This window comes from Acanthisitta chloris, unplaced genomic scaffold (genome assembly GCF_000695815.1).
Source record: "Acanthisitta chloris isolate BGI_N310 unplaced genomic scaffold, ASM69581v1 scaffold15786, whole genome shotgun sequence".
Lineage (NCBI taxonomy): Eukaryota > Metazoa > Chordata > Aves > Passeriformes > Acanthisittidae > Acanthisitta > Acanthisitta chloris.
Window position 1 is genome coordinate 1 of NW_008679889.1, and position 19,713 is coordinate 19,713.

The 19,713-nt window shown below is 37.6% G+C and overlaps 2 protein-coding genes across 2 annotated transcripts in view; both read left to right on the forward strand.

Annotated features, from left to right (window-relative positions):
* Positions 1-47: 47 nt before the first annotated feature.
* Positions 48-9,317, forward strand: MDH1B (malate dehydrogenase 1B, NAD (soluble); the record flags this gene model as incomplete). The annotated part of the gene is made up of 9 exons (XM_009077514.1): positions 48-209; positions 1,136-1,270; positions 1,419-1,561; positions 2,226-2,728; positions 3,890-4,031; positions 4,966-5,129; positions 6,450-6,589; positions 7,293-7,377; positions 9,286-9,317. Coding segments are annotated over 9 exons (1,506 nt in total), but the record flags the coding sequence as incomplete, so codon positions are not given.
* A 5,390-nt stretch (positions 9,318-14,707) lies between these two features.
* The window catches only part of DYTN (dystrotelin), an 18,276-nt gene continuing 13,270 nt past the window's right edge, over positions 14,708-19,713 (forward strand). The window contains exons 1-3 of the mRNA XM_009077513.1: positions 14,708-14,753; positions 16,885-16,959; positions 18,625-18,826. Of these exons, the coding sequence (XP_009075761.1) occupies positions 14,708-14,753; positions 16,885-16,959; positions 18,625-18,826 (323 nt within the window). The remainder of the gene's footprint in view (positions 14,754-16,884; positions 16,960-18,624; positions 18,827-19,713) is intronic.

Here is a 19,713-nt window from a genome sequence, read left to right on the forward strand (position 1 = left end):
GGCGCGGCCGTGTCCCCCAGAACTGCTCCGCACACAGCCTGGGCGTGCTCGGCGCCACCATCCCACCCCTTTGCGCTCTTGTTGCTGTGTTCGCAGGCAGAGCAAACTGCCCTCGCTATGCCCAAGCAGAACAGCTGGCTGACTACCTGCAGGCTAACCTGCCATACTTCAGGGTTCGCAAGGTCACTCAGCAGCCTGAGGAGTGGGAGGTAAGGGGTGGCGAGGCAAGGCGCTGGTAGGTGCCCCAGTGCTCTACAAAGCGACAAATGTGCTATCTGTGTGATGTGTTTGATCTCCTGTCCTGGAGGTTTGGCGCGTGGATAGAGGTGCTGCAGGCTGTGAGAGCCAGACGGAAGAATGGGCTGAGTGTTGTGAGCCACTGTAGCCCTGTGGGTCTTAACAACAAAATGGTTAGATTTTTGCCTAAAGCTGTGCTTTGTCAGTAAAACTTCAAGTTGTTTGGGGGTGGGTTTTTTTGGTGTGTATTTTTTTGTTTTTAATATATAAATGGCAGCTCAGCCTGTAAATCTTTTACTTGCTGTGATTTCATATGCCTTCAGAGCTGTTTCTTGTCGAGAACACTTCTGATATCCAAGGATGACAACAGCAAGTACCAAGTTAAATATCACATATTTGTTTACAATGTGGATGGGCCTTTCTTTCCATGCTGTAAACATGTTGCCATGTCTACACCGTGGTTACTTTAAGGATCTGAAAAAACTGCACTCACTTCACAAGATAGTACTATTGTGTTTATTACCTCTTGTATTTTGCTTGACACCTCAGCCAAATAACTTGAACAGTTAAGTGAATAGCAATTAACCTCTTCACCTTACTTAGCTTCTGTGGCTGAATAAGAATCCTGAGATGATTCTCTACTTCACAAAGTGCATTGCCACTAAGACAAGAGAGCAAAATTACAGCAGTAAAATCAAGCACCAGTAAGACCTTGAGGTGAGGTATCAGTGTCTCACCATGCCTTGCTTTGTGTTTACACACACTGGTATGTAAGTTGCCAAACACCCTGTAGTTATGTATTGAGAGGAAACAATAAGAGTATTTATAGCTGTAACATTTTAAGTGTTATCAAATGTAAAAAAGCATTAAAACCTTTTGGTGGGGATGTTTACATTAGCAGTGGCTTCATGACATTTGTGAAGTGAATGGATGGGAACACAGAGAGTCTCCCATTGTTTGGAGAGAGCTGTTGGACCATGGAGGGAAGGTTGTGCTTCTGGGAGGAGTTAAAGAGTTTCTGGAATATGCTCAGGTAATGAGCTGTCTTTAATACTGTAAACCCATGTTTTAAGCATTGTTCTGTGTTCCTCCTTCAAGTGTAAAGTAAAGCTATTGTTTCTAATGTTACCTTGCTGGGTTTGGGCTGCCACATGGTTAGAGATCATCCTTTTTGCTCCTAGCAATATTATGGCATCACTTCAGTGATGTTGAGTGAGGAAATGTTAGACATTGCTGAGGAGAACCTGCAGGCACATCTTGAACTTGTAAAAGAAGAGGAAGAGATTAAAAGCCATATCAAGCCTTTGCAGATCTGGATCACCAGGTGAGAATAAAGAGAATATCTACTCAGCTTCGGAAGAGTTCACTTTTTCCTATCACATATAATGGGTGCAACCAGCTGGAGTTAGGCACAAATCCCTGTAATTTGATGATCTGAATTAGATTCTGTGCCCCTCACTATGAGCAATCAGGATATAATTTAGAAATAATTTCTGTTTTGGTTACATTGTGCACCAGTTTAAGTGAGGGGTGTGAACAGGCAACGTTTGGACCCCAGATCCATTTAGGGAAAAGCAAGGATTTACAGAATAAGCTAGGAATTTTGTAGTGCACCTATCTCGCATTAAACATTGTTCAAAATATTTAAGAAGGTAGAGTCTCTCACAGTTCCAACTTTAGAAATGTCTGTATTTCTAGTAGCCCTAACACAGCACCTTAACAAATTGTGGATCTTTAAAGAAAGACACGTTTTTAAGTGACAGTGTTGACTGAAGTGTATGGGATGGAAAAACATTCAAATGAAAGGAGAACCCAACTGTTTTAATTCTTAACCTGAGAAAATGACAGAAAGAGCAGTAAAAGGTCCAAACTAATGGTTTGTCTAAACATAATCAAACACAAAACAAACACCTTTGTGCTTTTGTAATACTTCCAAAGGAGCGGTGGATTGTTGTTAATTGTAGCTTTTCTATATCCTTCTCTATCAGTGCCTCAGCTCCAATCTGTTATCAGCTGATCCCTCTGCTGGCGAATGGAGAAGTGTTTGGGATGACCACAGAAATCAGTATCCATTTGCTTGACAGTGACGAGTTTAAGGAAGTTCTTTGCAGTGTTGTGATGGAAGCTGAAGACATGGCATTGCCCCTGCTCCGCAGTGTTTCGGAGCACACTGACATAGATGAGGCTTTTCTTGACGCCGATATTATCATTGTTCTTGATGATGTCCTCTTAAACCTGGAAGTCCAATCCCTTGAGAACTACATCAGAGAAATGAGTGAGATCTGTCAAGTGTATGCTCCCTTGATTGAGAAGAATGCCAAGAGTGAGGTCAGAATAGTTTCATCAGGAAAAACCTTTGTAAACCTTAAGGCAATGATGATTATGACATACGGCCTATCCATTAAGCCTGAAAATGTCATTGCTGTTGCGACCTCCTGGGAAAGTGCAGCTAAAGCCATGCTGGCCAGGAAGCTGAATATGAACACAGCAGGTGAATATTTATGTGTCCTGATAGCATTTGGGGAATTCAGCACACCTTTGGGAGTACATATTTCATTGTAGAACACTGTGCAGAAATCATAGAATGTTAAGGGGTTGGAATGGACCTTAAAGATCATCTGGTCCCAACCCCTCCTGCCATGGGCAGGGACCCTCCCCACTAGACCAGGTTGCTCAAGGCTTCATCCAGTCTGCCAGGGTTAGGGCATCCACAACCTCCCTGGGCAAATGCAAGGACAGCAGTGCACCCACTGAGTGGTGTGGCTGTACAGAATACCAGGGTGTCTTGCTAACTCTGTGATGTAACCCTGCCATTACAGCGTGTATTTCACGCTGGAAATATACTAAGAAGGACTGAACTGTGTTGTGGGTTAGGGACTAGGACTTACATTTGCACAAGATTGCATTTGCACTCTGTAGTGCATTGTTGTTTTGGGTACACAGAGACTAGCTGTGAACAAACATGACAACATGCTGCTGTGCAGATAATGAGAGTAAAGTAGAACCACGTTGTAGTATTATTTTGAGGTTAATTGTCTTGCTTTCTCAGGTCAATTGTTGTAGCTTGATTGTATTTGCATGGTTCTGCCCTGCATAGCAAAAATGTGCTCCAACAGCCTGCTCAGCAGCAGGATTTTTTTCAGTGTTGCAGGGATAAGAACTGGTCATCAATGGCAAGTCTGGATATTTTGGAGCATAATAAAGGAGAAAAGTAAGTTTATAGGCTGAATAGCTAATCAGCAGGTTATTTGTGAAAATCCTTTTGCACCAAAGCAGGTAATTTTATTCTTCTTAATGGTTTTTTACTATGAGGCATTCTATATTTGTTTTTACAGGATTTTAAAAGGAACATTGCTGTATGTTTGGATTTTTAATTGTTTTGGTTTTTAACAGCTAAGTATTTGCTAGGTTTTGTCCATCACATATAATAACATGATATAAATTAAAGTTCTTTTTTCAGCTTGTGATGAGGTTTCATATGTTTTGGAGGACTTTGTTGCATTTTTCAGATCAAATAATTTCTGCTAGCAAGGCAGGACACTGAACTGAAGAACAATTCATCTTGACAGGGATTTCTGAAGGTCTTCTGGTCCAGTCTATGTTGTGAAAGTATTTGTTTCTTCATTAATCTATGTATTTTTCTCTGTTACAGGAGTTAAAGATGTGATTGTTTGGGGCAATATTAGTGGCTCTAACTACATCGATTTGTCTCATGCAAAGCTTTATGGCTATGACTCTGCTATTTGGGGCCCAGCTAATTTTGCACGTCCGTTGTTGAATATGCTTTATGATAGGTACAGTACAGATGTATTTCTTTACAGTGAAACTGAATAACTGCTTTTAATCCATGTTTACCTTAACTGTGTAATGAAACATCAAGAAAGGTTTTTTTTATTTCAAGATTTGTCTTTACTGATTACATAAAGGAAAACACAAGCTGAGGTACTCCATCCCTAAAAGAAGTTGAGTAGTTCCTAATGCTGTATGTAGTTCTGATTCTCCTGCCAACTTTGTTTATAACTATATTTTCCTGCAGTTTAAGTGTGTTTCTATTCTGTCATATCATGAGCAGCTTCTAAAGAGTAACGAAAGTCCAGATAATGACTTAGGCATTTAGTATGCATGAAGAAACTTTGAAATAGTAGTAAATATTTGTACCTGAATTAGTTGGAACATACAGCCTGAGACCACTAATGTCTGTTTCCCAAAACAAACAGTTTGTTAACATATGTAAAAGGATACCTAGCAGCTAGATAGCTTCCTGTGGAAAGAACAGCAGCACAGAAAGGATGGGTACAGATGTGACATAACTCAGGCCTGGCTATGTGAAGCTCCCACTGTGGTCCAAACCTAGCATTGACCTGAAAGCAGGCATTCCTTTTGTTCTGTGCTTGTGCAGAGCCTAGCACAGGGGGATTATGGTTCATGTCAGGGTTCTTACATAAGGCAGTAATACATATAAATCACAGTAATAGTTGAAGTTAGGACTTGACTAATGGCCTAACTTTCATAGGAAAATAGTGTTTGTCATTATCTTTTGAGCCATTTTTTGTTAGATCCTTTTTTTTCTGTCTGTAAATGCCTTCAGCAGTAGCGTTTGAGTAAATTTTGACTGTTTTCTTCCCTCAGCTTTAGTTCTTATTTTTCTCTAGAAAAATTTTTCTCTACTTTTCCTGCAGCCATTTTAGTTTTTTCATCCTTTTTTTAATCCCCATTTTTTGTTGGTAGTGAATGGATTCATTCAGAATTTGGATCTGCACAGAGTTCCCTGAGTTCCCGGGTCCATCGCTGTACAGGAGTGTTGCCTGCCCATGCAGTAGCCACTGTACTGCAGTACTGGTGTCACAGCTCTCCTCCTGGGGAGATCATTTCTGTGGGAATACTTAGTCAAGGTAAATCTATTTTTGCTTCACATGTTCTCTTGTAACTTTGCTCTACATATAACAGCTTTTCCCTATCCATAACATTGTGTTTTAATCAGTATTTTTAATTTAAGAAAAACTTGCAAAACATACCATAATATCATGTGAGGCTGTGAGTTTGTTTCATCATAAGAACTTCCAAATCTAAGCAATTTTGCTCTCCAGAGCTGGTGATTTGATACTTAATTCTTAAAAGTGTCTCTTAGGTTAATGTTGTCTTGTTGCAGATTGTCTCATAATCTTCTAGTTTAAATGCATTTCTGATGCATGTGTTTTGTGCAGGAACTCTTTATTGGTTTTGAAACCTAAGTTATAAAAGCATGTTTTTATTGTGTATTTATGTGGACCAATAAATGGAATATTTCACAACAGCCATTTAACCCTTGTATGAAACAAATAATTCCCCCCCTCCTTTAAGATGTACAATTTTTACAGCAATTATGTTGCAGCACAGGAAGGGCATGGACCTGTTGGAGAGCATCCAGAGGAGGGGAAAAAAGTGTGATCATGGCCATGAGCCCCTCTCCTATGAGGACAGGCTGAGAGTGTTGTGTTGTTCAGCCTGGAGAAGAGAAGGCTCCAGGGAGACCTCATTGCCAGTACTTAAGCCTATAAGAAAGATGGAGACAGACTTTTTAGCAGGGCCTTTTGCTATAGGACAAGGGACAATGATTTTAAACTGAAGGAGGGTCGATTTAGAAGTTTTTATGAGGGTGGTAAGACCCTGGAACAGGCTGCCCAGAGTGGTGGGGGATGCCCCATCCCTGGAAACATTCAAGGTCAAGTTGGACAGAGCTCACAGCAACCTGATGTAGTTTTAAATATGTTCCTACCTGTGGCAGGACCTTTTGCTATAGGACAAGGGACAATGATTTTAAACTGAAGGAGGGTCGATTTAGAAGTTTTTATGAGGGTGGTAAGACCCTGGAACAGGCTGCCCAGAGTGGTGGGGGATGCCCCATCCCTGGAAACATTCAAGGTCAAGTTGGACAGAGCTCACAGCAACCTGATGTAGTTTTAAATATGTTCCTACCTGTGGCAGGAAGGTTGGACTACCTGACCTTTAAAGGTCCATTGCCATGATTCATGTACATCTAACTAAAGTACAAAGTTGTAGTAAAAGGGGAACTCTTTTTTTGAACTGTAGACTGAAAAAGGCAGTCTCCATTTATACTGAGGTCTTATAGTTGCAGACCTTTGCAAGTCTGTAGGACTTAATGTTGACACTGGAGAGGATGTGTTTTCTAATCAGAAATAATATGTTTGGTCATTTCTTTCCCTCTTCTTCAGGTCAGTTTTGCATTCCTGAAAGAATTGTATTTTCTATGCCAGTGAGGTTCCAGAATGGCAAATGGGAAGTCATGAAAGAACTAGAAATTAATGAGGCAACCCAAGAAGTTCTGGGACGCTTAGCCCATGAGCTGACTCAGGTGAGGATTTCTTGTCTCATGTATGCCCATTCTGCCACCTACGGGCACGGTGAGATAGAGCTGTGAACATCGAGGCCTTTACTCTAAATGTTAGATGTACCAACTGCACATATGCACTTATGCATGATGGAGAGCAGGTATTTATAACTTTAAGGTAGCATGTGTGTATTGAAATGAACAGACAACTGTTCTGTTGCCCAAAAAAGAGGTGATAAAATAAACTTACCTGTGTAAGTGTGGAATTCGTACTCTGCAGGCTTTGTGCAAAACAGGAATACCACCTTTAATTTATTGTTTCTGCATTCTCTGCTACTGATGTTGATTTTACTCGTGTGGTATTCAGAGTAGTTTTGTGCTAGAAGGCATATCTTTCAGCATCTTTAGAGCTGTGACTCTGCATGAATGAAGGCCAGGTCTTAGCAGAATTAGGGATTTTTCAGAAAATACACGTTCAGGGACCAATAATTTCATCATGAACTTCTTGTCACTTAGTGAAGCAAAAAGAATTTATCTTGACTATTAAAATACTAAAAAGACTAGTCCCAAAATCTGCATTCTAGTTTCTGTCTGATTTCATGATCTTCAGTCATACTAGTAACATGTAAGGATTATTTTGTTTTAACATATTTTAAGTTTGTGCTAGAAATTATAGCGGATAAAAAGAATGGATGATATTAAAACTGCCTTTTTTTTTCCCATTTAGGAAAAGCTTGTTGCACTAAGAGAAATCAAAGAAATAAATCCATATGGAGCTGACAAAATCACTAGTGAAACACAGATGCATCAAGGTGGGTTTTTCCTTCCCATAAAAGCTAAGGTCAAATTTCAAGTGAGAAATTAAGTAATGGATTCTTATTTTATGTCCCTTTCCCGTAAAATGGCTATAAAATTCTTTGGGAAGGAATATAAATAGCAAGTGCTTTTCTGATGCATCCTGACCATGCCTGGGGCATAGGAAGGGTAAGCCTGTATGGCAGCAGCCTTGTTTTGCTAAGTTGCTATTGTGTCATTCTCAGATCATGAATATAAAAGCTGAGCATAAATAATACATTTAGCATGACATGTTTCATCTGAAGTGATTAGTTAATATAAAACCTTTTTAACCCAAGTAACTATTGTTATGAAAGCTTTTTCACACTATGTCCTCCTATATGTTTTTGAAGCCTATTGTTATAAAAGCGTTTTCACTCTATGTCCTCCTATATGTTTTTGAAGCTATTCTTTATTTTATTATTCTTCACTATCTAAAAATGATAAATTAAATTTCTAACAGAGAAAAAAATACTGTAAATTGGAACTAAAAGGTCTCATTTTTTCTGTTTGTTACAGTTTCATTCAGTATATTTAGTCTATAATCCAGTCAGAAGAACAAAAAAAAGCGTTTTCACTCTATGTCCTCCTATATGTTTTTGAAGCTATTCTTTATTTTATTATTCTTCACTATCTAAAAATGATAAATTAAATTTCTAACAGAGAAAAAAATACTGTAAATTGGAACTAAAAGGTCTCATTTTTTCTGTTTGTTACAGTTTCATTCAGTATATTTAGTCTATAATCCAGTCAGAAGAACAAAAGATTTATACAGCCAATCACAATTTATACAAGATTTATACAAAGGCAGTAGGCTGAAAAAAGAGATATTTCTACTTTCTAGCAAGAAGGCAATCTTGGTCAAGATTCTTCCAATTACATGAAAGATCTTTTAGAGATCCCTACATTATAAATTATTAAGCCATTTTGATTTGTTAAGAGCACAGCAACTTTAGCGTGACTTAATTTTTATTTTAAATGTGCAATGATATGAGAAATTTGAAAAAAAATCTATAGAACAACTCCTTTCCTAATATTTAGGAGTATGTGGGAAGGGTATAGGCTACACGATAATGCCATGACAAAACTCCCCTGAAAGAAGGCTATAGGCTACATGATAATGCCATGACAAAACTCCCCTGAATCCACAATCTGCTTTTCTCGTGCAGAATAAAACCCCCACATTTTTTCTGTGCTGCTTTTCCTACCTAATTTGCTTTTACTGCCTCATTTGCTTTTCAGGTTCTCTGCCCTCATTCATCAAAATAAGAACAAATGAACTTTAAAGCATTGCTTTAGTCTTGTTTTTTTCACTTTTTTCTTTATTCTCAGGTTCTGAAATCACTGCACTTTTCCCTAGTTAGTTTTCTCTCTCCCATCCTTCAAATTATTTCCAGTACTTTTATATCAGTGTACTACAAGCTGTTCTTCTCCACTAAGGGGAGGCTGAAGAATGGGGAAACTATTTGGAGCTTGATGCCCAGAGCCTCTAGTGAGTACATAGGCCTTTTGATACATGCCTGTTTCTCAGGAAAGGATTACAAACACCGTAAGATATTCTTGATAATTGCAGGGTTTAATTATTTGGGTAATCATGACTTTGATTAACCCAGACAGGAGATTCCCAGTTAGACAGGAGTGTCCTTCCCTGTCTGCTCTCTCTGTGCATGGCACTGCTTTTCTGTAGAGCTGTCCCATTCCTCTTATGGCTGCATTAAACACTAGGCAGAGCCCTTCCCACTGCTGTCAGCTGGCTGCTTAGTTGTGGCCTACTCTTGTGACATCAGGTGTTCAAGTATTCCTGAAGTGCCCTACGTACCTTTCTGCATGTGTAAGTATTTTAGGATGCTGGCAGAAATATGTAATGTTTTTGCTTTTTTTTACAGAGATGGAAACCTTGCCTGCTGGGTCACTTTAGCCAGAGCAGTCTGGAAGAGAAAATTCTGGAAATTCCCATACTGACTTAAACTCTCCATTGCTCAAAAGAGTAAAGTACGAATAAAGTCTAAACATTGTCATAGCCTTTGTGGTCTCTTTCTCGTAAAAACATACAGGAAATCTCTAGGCAGAATAATATTTCAAAACCAGTGTAAATATAGCATTCTTAACCTGGAGGCCAAAGTAAAATTCCTACTGATTTTATTGAATCTGGGATTTTATGTGCATCCTACAGGAAATAAATAAAATTTCTTCAGACCAATTAGGTCTTCCTTCAGACTTATTTCTTCAGACCAATAAACTGTTGCAAAAAACATAGTTTAATGTCTGAAAGTTCATACTATGAAAATTTTCAGCACGACTGTCACACATAGAGTAGCAGTTTTATTACTTCAGATACTCGTTTCAGATGTATAGAAACACAGTACTTATGTAATAATGTATCTTCTTAGCAAAATTAATTTTTAACACAAAAATACACATCCACACATCTCCTTAGTGACAAGATAATTTTTGTCTCCATGGGTTTTTTTAATTTCATGAGTTTCAAGACAATACGTATGTTTTAAGTCAAACATGTAATTGATTAAGTCCTTGTCTAAACAGAATTGTCGAGGAACAGCTTTCACTTGCATGTCTTTGGTGTCTTAAAAAGTGGAGACTGTGTTAAAGGAGATGTTATTGTACTTGCTACTTTTTTATCAGATATGTTTAAAGCAAAATAAAAAGTTTCCTATTCTTTGACTTCATTATTTCTGTTCAAGTGGAGGTTCAGACTCTGACGAGGGGTAGACTTCCTGTTGTTATATGAGTAAACCAAGAGGAGTATATTTGTTATTTATCAGCTGACTTGGGCAGGATGAGGAGAGTGTCTCACTGCTCTTAGGAAAAGGAGCTCAGAAAGCTTGAGGTGTCACAAGGGAGTTGGAAGAATGTGGGGGTTTATGTGAAGTGCATATGGGAGATGCAACATTTAGAGGAACAGATACTGTTGTCTTCATGGAAGAGTTCACATTCAAGTTGTAGAGGCAGGTGCTGTAAATAGTGTTGAAGGAAGAGATTAGGAATCATTCATGTCATGAGGAAGTGATACCCAGGGAATTAGTTTCTAGCAGTGTATGCACATAAAATTGGCTGAGTTTCTGAGTAGCATCTGGAGGCAGATGCCTCAGGAGAGCATAGCAAGGAGGGATGCTACCAGTAGTCTTTACAAACTACCTGGTTTGTTCCATAGCTCCTCCAAGACAGGAGAGGAAAATTAACTTCTTTAATATGTATTTACATTCATTCTTTTCTATATGGAATATGATTTGGCAGTCTTTTCCTCAATAATTCGTTCATTCTGCCTGTGGAGATAGTAGTTCTAACAGGCTGCAATTCAAGCACCAACACTGCACAGCTGCTAATGAGAAGGAAAATAACTGTTTCTGCAATACCCAAGCAGGCTTGTCAGAATTCTGAGTCATTACCTGAAAACCACAGGCATGGAATTTCTGCTCAGATGCTGGGAGGAGAAAGACAAAAAAAAGTCTTAGATGTGTCTTGTATTCTAAATTATTCTAACTGGATTTGCCTAGTGGCCTGCAGGGAAATTCAGGTCTTCCCTCATGAAAGCATAATAGAATGGAAAAGTTTCTTTTCCTAGCTTTTGCTTAGGAGAGAAAGAAAGAATAAAAATAAGAAAGCTGAAATATGGTAAAATATTCAAAGTTGGTTACAAGTTGTAATACAGTGATTGACTGAGTCATCACCAAGTTTGGGTTTGCTATAAGTAACAAGTAGTTTCCTGTACCCATTTTCTCACAAGTTACTGAGTAATGCTGTGTATGCAGGACATTCATAGCATTGATGAATCCTATTGCCTGGGTGCTGGAGTAACTGTTGAAAAATTTTATGAAAAAGGGCTTGAAGCTAAATGTATGTGTCTTGCAAATGTTGTATGTGTCCTGCATAAACCCTAGCATTTGGGTGTACTGAAGAGTGTTAGCTTTCTGGCTGGTCTGAACTATTCTTGTTCTAGGCATTACCACTAGGGCTTACTATTTTTCTTCTTTGTGTAGCTGCAGCAGCTGTTTGTTCCAGCCCCCTGTGCTTGCTGCATTACTGTGCTAGTTTCCACCTCATTTTCAGTGTCTATCCTTGTTCCAGCCCCCTGTGCTTGCTGCAGTTTCCACCTCATTTTCAGTGTCTATCACGTTGTTTCTCAGCAACTGGGAGATGCTTAGTAAAGGCCCCTCAATTTAGAAACATTGCACTCCAACCTTAAAAAAATTGCTTTGAAACAAAGATCAAAGAAGTTTTATCTTTAATAATTCAGGATATTTATTATTAATTAATTAGTGTTCTCTGTTTTGACTGCTTAAACAAATACCTGATACTTTGATCTGGGCCTTTCCAGGCATTTGTTGTGAGCAGCATTAATTTAAAAGCAAAACCTTTAGAACTGTGCCTTGAAGTCAACTTTTAAGTGCTATAAAACTACTGGACTTCTCTTTGGTGCTGTCATCTGACTTCTGGGTCTTTAGTAAGTAATGAGAGAAAGGTAAGCACAGCTACTGCATTTAAGAGGAGACAATAATTTTGGCCTTTGAACACAACATAGACTGTTTTCACCCTTCACAGGAAACAGAAGTAATTGTAGGTTATTTTATGCATATTTAAAGTGTTCAGCATATGTTGTCTGATTTCAAAAGAAGAAAAGTTTCTGTGATCAAGTCAGTCAGTCTATTGGGAGGTTTCTGCCTTAGTTCTTCTGGCTTGTCTTTCTCTGTACTGTAACTTGTGTATCATGCTTAAAATTTGTTTTCTTTGCTAAAGTACATATTCTGAGAACCTGTAAGGCAAACAAAGGACAGATAAGTAATCAAATGTTACTTTTCTTTCGCATTCCAATAGAATTCAATGAAAAGGCTGCTCTTGTTCTGCACATGGGAGCATTTGTGTTAATGAGACCAGGGTTTATAATTGTAAAAGTTTATTTCCTGTACATTCATACATAAATTTGATTTTTTTCTGTGTTTTTCATTATTAAAGGGCACAAGTAGCTGAAATATAACACACTGACTGAAACAGTGTATACTGCTTCTTCTTTCATATTAATTTAATTATAAAGTAGATATGCTCACACTGAAGTAGATCCTGTTAATTTCATCCAGGCATTCCTACTGCAGTCAAGATCTGGACTGTCCACAGAGTTGTGTATATAAAAATGTATACTGTGCATATGTTAATAATGTCTTTTGTAACTTTTTTCGGGGAGAATTCATAGGTATGATGTACAGTGATGGCCAGTTTGGTAAAACACATGAACCTTTTTTTGGGGAGAATTCATAGGTATGATGTACAATGATGGCCAGTTTGGTAAAACACATGAACACATAATTAACTTTGAAACTTTGAATACCCTAGTACAAGGCTATAGGGGACTTATCCATATGGATAATTTAAATGTTAGACATTGCACTGTACTCAATAGAGATCTTGTCATCTTACAGTATCAAATACTCATGGATTATGCATTTAGTAGGTCAGTGGTTCTGCTCTTATTTGAAAGAAAATTCTCATGAGTTCTAATTTAGGTGAGTTTAACCTGACTGTTTTTACATTCATCCCATCCTCTTGCTTTGTGTACCATTGATGCAGAGAGAAAAAAGGGAGGAAAACATGAGACAAGCTGTGAGTTTGTAAGTTTACCTTTTAGCTTGCTACATCACTAAACACTTTTAATTCTTTGCTTGGAATCTTCTGGTTTCATTGATTTCCCTAATGCACTTTCCTGTCAGGGTATACAGAAGCATCTACTACTACACCCATTTTAGGAGCAATTGAATCATATTGGCATATATACTGCATATATGTTTGCATGTGTATATATACATAACATTACATGTCTGTGTAAATGCTGGGCAGAGCTTGTAGTCGTGCAGAACCCAGGGTTGAGTCCAAGCTCTAAACCTTAGTATGGAAGAAAATAGAAGAATAATGGAAAAGAAACATAGTGGTATTTCTTTCAAAGAAGAACTTCAATAAAAACTGTGGCATTGTAGTCTTTAATAAAAGGTTATTAGAGCAAATCTGTATCCCATCATTTTAAGTATTTAGATTTAAGTTATTTGGAGACTGAAGAACAAAGTTGCAGCTTTCACCAATTAAAATGATGAGAAGCATATTTATGGCAGAGTCTATAATTATAGATCATTGAATATTTTTTCTTCATAATTGGCCAGTATTCTGTCATGTTTATGACAAATGATCAATGATTCTCACTGGGAAAATGTAATTAAGTGAACATGTTCAGATGTTCAGATTTAATACCAAATTTATTATTTAAGTTTTAGTCAATTTTCAACTTTTTTTTTTTATTAAAATGATGAGAAGCATATTTATGGCAGAGTCTATAATTATAGATCATTGAATATTTTTTCTTCATAATTGGCCAGTATTCTGTCATGTTTATGACAAATGATCAATGATTCTCACTGGGAAAATGTAATTAAGTGAACATTTGTTTAAGTTCAGATTTAATACCAAATTTATTATTTAAGTTTTAGTCAATTTTCAACTTTTTTTTTTTATTTATTCTAGCAAAATTTCCCTTTTTTTCCTCCACAGTAAGCCATCTATGTGGCCTCTGGAATCTCATGCAACTTAGATCTGTCATACCTAGTGTTTTTCAACTGTAATGTCAGCTGAAAGATAGTTACAGACAGTTACTATATTTAATTAATATTTATAATTTTTGTGTTTAAAATATGTAGTTTAGAGCATTAATGAAATCCTCAGGGGAGATACTCAGTTTCCATTATTATGAGGGACATAATTACTTTTGCTTTCAGGGCTGTTTAAATAAGTAGATTTATGGTTATGCTTCCTTTTTCCCTTCCATATCAACTCAATAAGAAATAATGTCAGCTCAGCCGAAAACTTTAGTTCTGTTTGAAAAACTTAGAAAATATTTGTGAGCAATTGCAGTCAATGAATGTTGGGAAGAGTCTGATAAAAAGGAAATGTGACCTGTGTGACCCAAAGTTATACACTATGGACTGTGTAGTAATCCTGCACATAAACACTAAACTCTTGATAGTGAAAGATCCCACTTCCTGTACTTGAAACTGTTTTGGGAATTGTTTTTGCCCTGCTACAATTTTGCAGTTCCTCAAGTTGCTCCTACTTTATACTGGGCAGAGAGCTTGCAATTTGCTGGTGTTTCTCTGCACATGGCACCAAAACTATTAGGTTGTTTTATGTAATTCTGTTTAATTTCTGCAGTGCATCCCATAAATTGTTCAGATTAAAAGGTTTTATTTGAAAGGTTCAATATGTCTCTGTCTAGAACATGTGGTTTTACACTTTGGTTTGTTTTATTATAGAATGCCTAATGCTGTCTGTTTGTTTCCAATGGATCCAGACTTGGAGGGTAAGGGTTTTTCTTATTTTTTTCCCAGCTTTTCTCAAGTGGCATTTCTGTGTCTTTTTGAACAGAAACTACTGAATATTTTTTCCCAGCTTTTCTCGAGTGGCATTTCGGTGTCTTTTTGAACAGAAACTACTGAATTGTAATGAAGTCATGCCAACTTCAGAAGCTCTGTGCTGTAGCACATAAATGACAAATTACACAGCTGTAATGTCCTACCTTTACTTTTGGATCTGTCCTGTCACCTTCCTTGCCATTATCACATTGGCTCATGGAATGGTCAGGCACACGAGGGCCATGTTCCCTAATTTATAATATATGCTAAGTTTTTCCCCATGTTTTCAAATAGGCATGAAGGATGGTCATACACCCCCTTTTTGAGTGCAAAATCTTAGCAGATACTTCATCTGCTACAGAACAAGTAGCACAAAATGCAGAACTAGCAAGTAACCAGCTGAAGATGAAGGAAACAACACACCATTCTGTATGTGCAGGAACTCCTTTGTCAGCTTCTCAACAAAGGGCATTTATGCTTCTTGAGGGGAAATTTGACCCACTGCAGAATGATTGCCTGCTGGTTTTCTCTCCAAAGGGGAAGATCCATTCCTAGGAGAAATAAAAGAGTTTCATGCCCCTAAATAGCCTGTCATAAATAATAATCTTTGTATTTTATTTGGGCTTTTTTTTCTTTGCTATTTTACTTCTGTGCTCTCACAAGTTAATTCTGGAACTGTGCTTGACAGGCACAGAATGTCCTACTTTGAGGCCACATTTTGTCTGTAAGGATGGACCTGAATTGAGTAGCAGATGGCTACTGAAACAGATTCCCTTCACTTAGAAAGTCATCTTGCACATGGAAGGTGTTTGAGTTGGATCCATGTGTATATTTCTAGCATTTGTATTTGAAAATAAGCATTTGGAATTTAATACACTGCCTACTGAAAACTGTGGGAGTTTTTTTGTAACTTTCAGAAGGGCTTTGGATCAGTTTACTGAAGAAAGAGAGTTGACGATGCGTGGAAGTAAAAACTCATTTTTCACGTTGTATGACATGCTACACTACATCTCCAATAATATCACAAAACATAGTATGACAAGAGCAGGACTAAACAGATGGTATAGCAGTTATTGATTTCTTTCTATAGTTTAGGCATCATCTGGGAACCATCAGAGCTCATAATTTGCTGACTTTTAACATTAATCTGGTACATTTGTGGGAAGCCATTGCACACAGATTGGCTCATTTCCAGAATGAACAGGTAGATAGTTTTGTGAGTTATTTCTACTCAGTTATGCATATATGTTGCTTGTCTTTGACCTTAATCAACTGTGAGTAACTCTTCCTCTCTGAAGTGCAGGGAGAATGAGTCTCTGAGGAGAGGAGGAGAACTGATAAATCTCTTTCTAGTTTCTAAAGTTTAGTGAACAGACCTTTCTTTTTGATCATGGAGTTCTAGGTATGTGTGTAAAATATTAGGTATAGGTCATGTTTAGCAGCCCTTACTTTCCACTCGGGAAAACATCCTCTAGTGATGTGAAAGAAATAAACTGAAATCATGTAAGGGTATGGGATTTAGTCAAGCAGTTTGAGTGGGATTACTAAGCAGAGATATCAAAAGCCAGTTGCTCTGGTAAATTGCTTTTTCTTCTGCAAGTGTCCCAGGTGTTGATCTTGACAGAAGATTTGTTTAATCCTTGAAACAATATGCATCCAAAACAATAACCCTGCTGTGCTGTTCCTTGAGCTGACAAAACTGTTCCTTGTAGAAGTGCATCTCTGATCAAGAAACTGGTTTGCCTGCAGAAATATGATTTCAATATGATCTTGGCTAAAAGTATGTGCAGTGCATAACCCTTTTTGTGACCCACAAATAAACTTCATTCCCAAAGAAGCAGGTATGCTCTCTAGGCTAAAGTCTCATTGTGTCACTGGTTACAAGAAGACCATTTTCCCCAAAAAGTTATTGAAAAGAAAAGAACATTTTTTCTTTTTTTTTTTCTTTTTTTTTTGCCCCCAAATTTTCCTTCTTGATCAACTCCCAACTCCAAAATCAGTTGTTTTGACTTTTTGGCTTTATTTTATTATTTTTAAACAAGCCACTCCATTGTAATATGTGTTTGTTCTCTTTCACAGAGGCTTTCAATGATGTTCAGAGCTCCGTCTACAGAACAGCCCTAAAACTCCGCTCAGTACAAAGTCTATGCCAGTGTTAGTAGCTGAAGAGAATCCTGTGCTTTTGCAGGGAAGACAATCTGTAAAAATTTGCATTGCTGTCACCCTGAGTGATTATGCTACTTTGCTCTCTCATTTCCACCGGAGAATCTCAGAATGCATTAGAAACACTGAAAATCTAGATAGTCCTTCATGTACAAATTGAGTTTTTTTCCCCTTTTGAATGTCAGTAAAATTCTGAAATGATGGGAGAATCAAATTGTTACTACAATCTAAAACACTGCTGTGTAGACATCACTGGCAAATATGAATCTTTATATGTGTATAATTAAGCTTGTGAAATGTCAAATTTTTCTGTTTTTTCTTAAGAGTTGATTTATTATAAATAATCATGGATTGTTGAAAATGCATTGACTGGCACTCTTATTGATACTGTAGGTATTCATGAGAGCAAAATAAAGTACAATAGACCAGAAAACCCATGGCTAGCATTCATTCTCCCTGTCTTTGAAGTGAGGGAGAATGCTGTGCAAGCAAAGAATTGTGGAATAAAGTCCTGGTCACCTAGCTCACTTTGAAATTAGTGGATGTAAATTCCGTATTTGGCTGAATTTCATGGAAATATTGGGTTTTCGCTCTGAAACAATCTGTTGCTGACAATGCACAACATTGCAAGTGAGCTCTTCAGGGTAGCACAGAAAAGGTGACTAGTTTGTTTGCCTTGGCCATATATTTTTTCATTTGGACATGCTCTTACATAAATATATTTAATCTGATCTCAGCTCTGATATGGTAAATCTGCCTGGTGCTGTGTGTCAGTGTGGAAGTACCAATGTACACAGGTATTGGTTTTCATTTCCTCTGTTGCCTGGTCCTCCATGTCTCCTCTAGCCACTCAGATAATCCCTCCCAGTTACTCTATTCCTCCTTGAAAACTGGTGGCTAGAATTGCTCATGGGTTTCCAGACTGAGTTTCACCAGTGTGTCACACTGTAATTTTCCTATCTGTGCTGGAAAGACCACAGGTGACCTAGGTTCTCTGCTTCTTCAGCAATCTACAGACTTTCAGTCTACTACAGCCTTTCTCTTCTGGTGTTAATACTAATTGATCATGCCTTTGTGGTACTGAATGTGACCTTTAAGAAGCCATAAGCTCTCTTCCTATGGGATATTAGTTATTCCATGAAAAATTTACAATAAAGCCTGTTTACCCCTTCTTGGCCATAGTACCTCCCTTCTCTTTGTATTTGAGCGTGACGAGGAAGCTTAGATCAAAGCAGAAAATGTTTTCATAGTCCCAGGTGAGCTTTCTCCTGCAGTAAAACTGTGCAGTTTTATGCTATCTATATGTAGAATAAAACCTATGTCTATAATTTGGATGCAGCTGATCATAACATTTTCCTCTACAATTTGGATGTAATTAATCATGCTGTTTTCTCCCCTTCATATTTAGCCCAAAATCACATTCAGGGAATTTTAATTGAGTTGTTCTATCTTTGTAGCCTCACAAGTTTTGCTACATTCATAAACTCAGCAAGACCTTTCTCAGATAATAATCTGAGAATCTTTTTTGTGTTGCACACTGGTTTAGACTTCATTTTACAGACTTGTCTTGGCTAGGCATTTCTAATAAATATTGTCACGTTTCCACTCATGAAAAGGCAGGGATCCTCATTCATTTCTCCCTTAATTTTCCCACAGTGGATTTGGTTGATGTTTCTCTGATTCAGCACATCCTATCAAGTGAACAGAGCCAGAGGGAAGAACATGTTTCTCTGAATGTGCAGCAGATCTCTGGAATGCTGATGAAACTGTTCCAAAGGGCAAGATTAGAAAAACCAGGCCAGGTAGATCCAAGAGCTGCTGAATTCACGCTGAGCCTCCTAGTTGCCGTGTATGACAGGTGAGAAGAAGAAAACGTGTAAATCCATCATGAATTATCATAGAATGTTTCTTTGGAAGGGACCTTAAAGGTCATCTATCTCCCACCTCAAGTAATGCGACACTAATTACCATTCTAATACCATTTCTGTATGAAACTCTTGCTTTTTGATGGCATTTTGCTTGGTAGACACACTAGGAGTAGTTTAACTGTAAGAATATGAGGCACAAAGCTGTATCAAAGAAACAGTGGTCAAATGTTTCCAAAACTGTCTGGAAGTCCAGACTTCTGCCAGTCCAGGCTGATTTTTCTGGGAACAGCTTTACAGAGAGTAGCTCTTCTGACTCCCATGGTATTTTGATACACTCCTAAAAAGGAATCTGTATTTGCCTCTGGATGACAGTACCATGCACAGGTCAAGAATTTGCCGTTATCCTTTTTGTTTCATTGACCAATTATGAAACAAAATTGATGTCTCCTAACTAAGCTGGTCAACTCCTGTGAACAGCAAATAGTTTCTGGGAATAATAAGGAAACAACTCAGAGTGTATTTTTCTCATGTATTGTTTGTGAATAATGGATTAATGCACTAAAGGCAGAATTGGTTTGTGATTGTATCAGATTTAAAAGACAAAGGTTAAGTTCATTCTACAGTTTATTTACCACAGATTAAATTTATTCCCTTCTACATCAGAGCAAATTTTTTTACTGAAAGTCAGTGAGATGAAAATGGTTTGCAGGACATTTTCTTGAAACACTATTAATTAATAATATGATTGCTACTTCTTAAGGTCCCATGTTATGAATTTTTTTGTACTTAGAAAATCATTTAAGGCTAAGAATAAACTGCTGCATTAAGAAATTCAGCTAGAAACATCAGGAGTATTTTGTAATTTGTGTGCACTGTA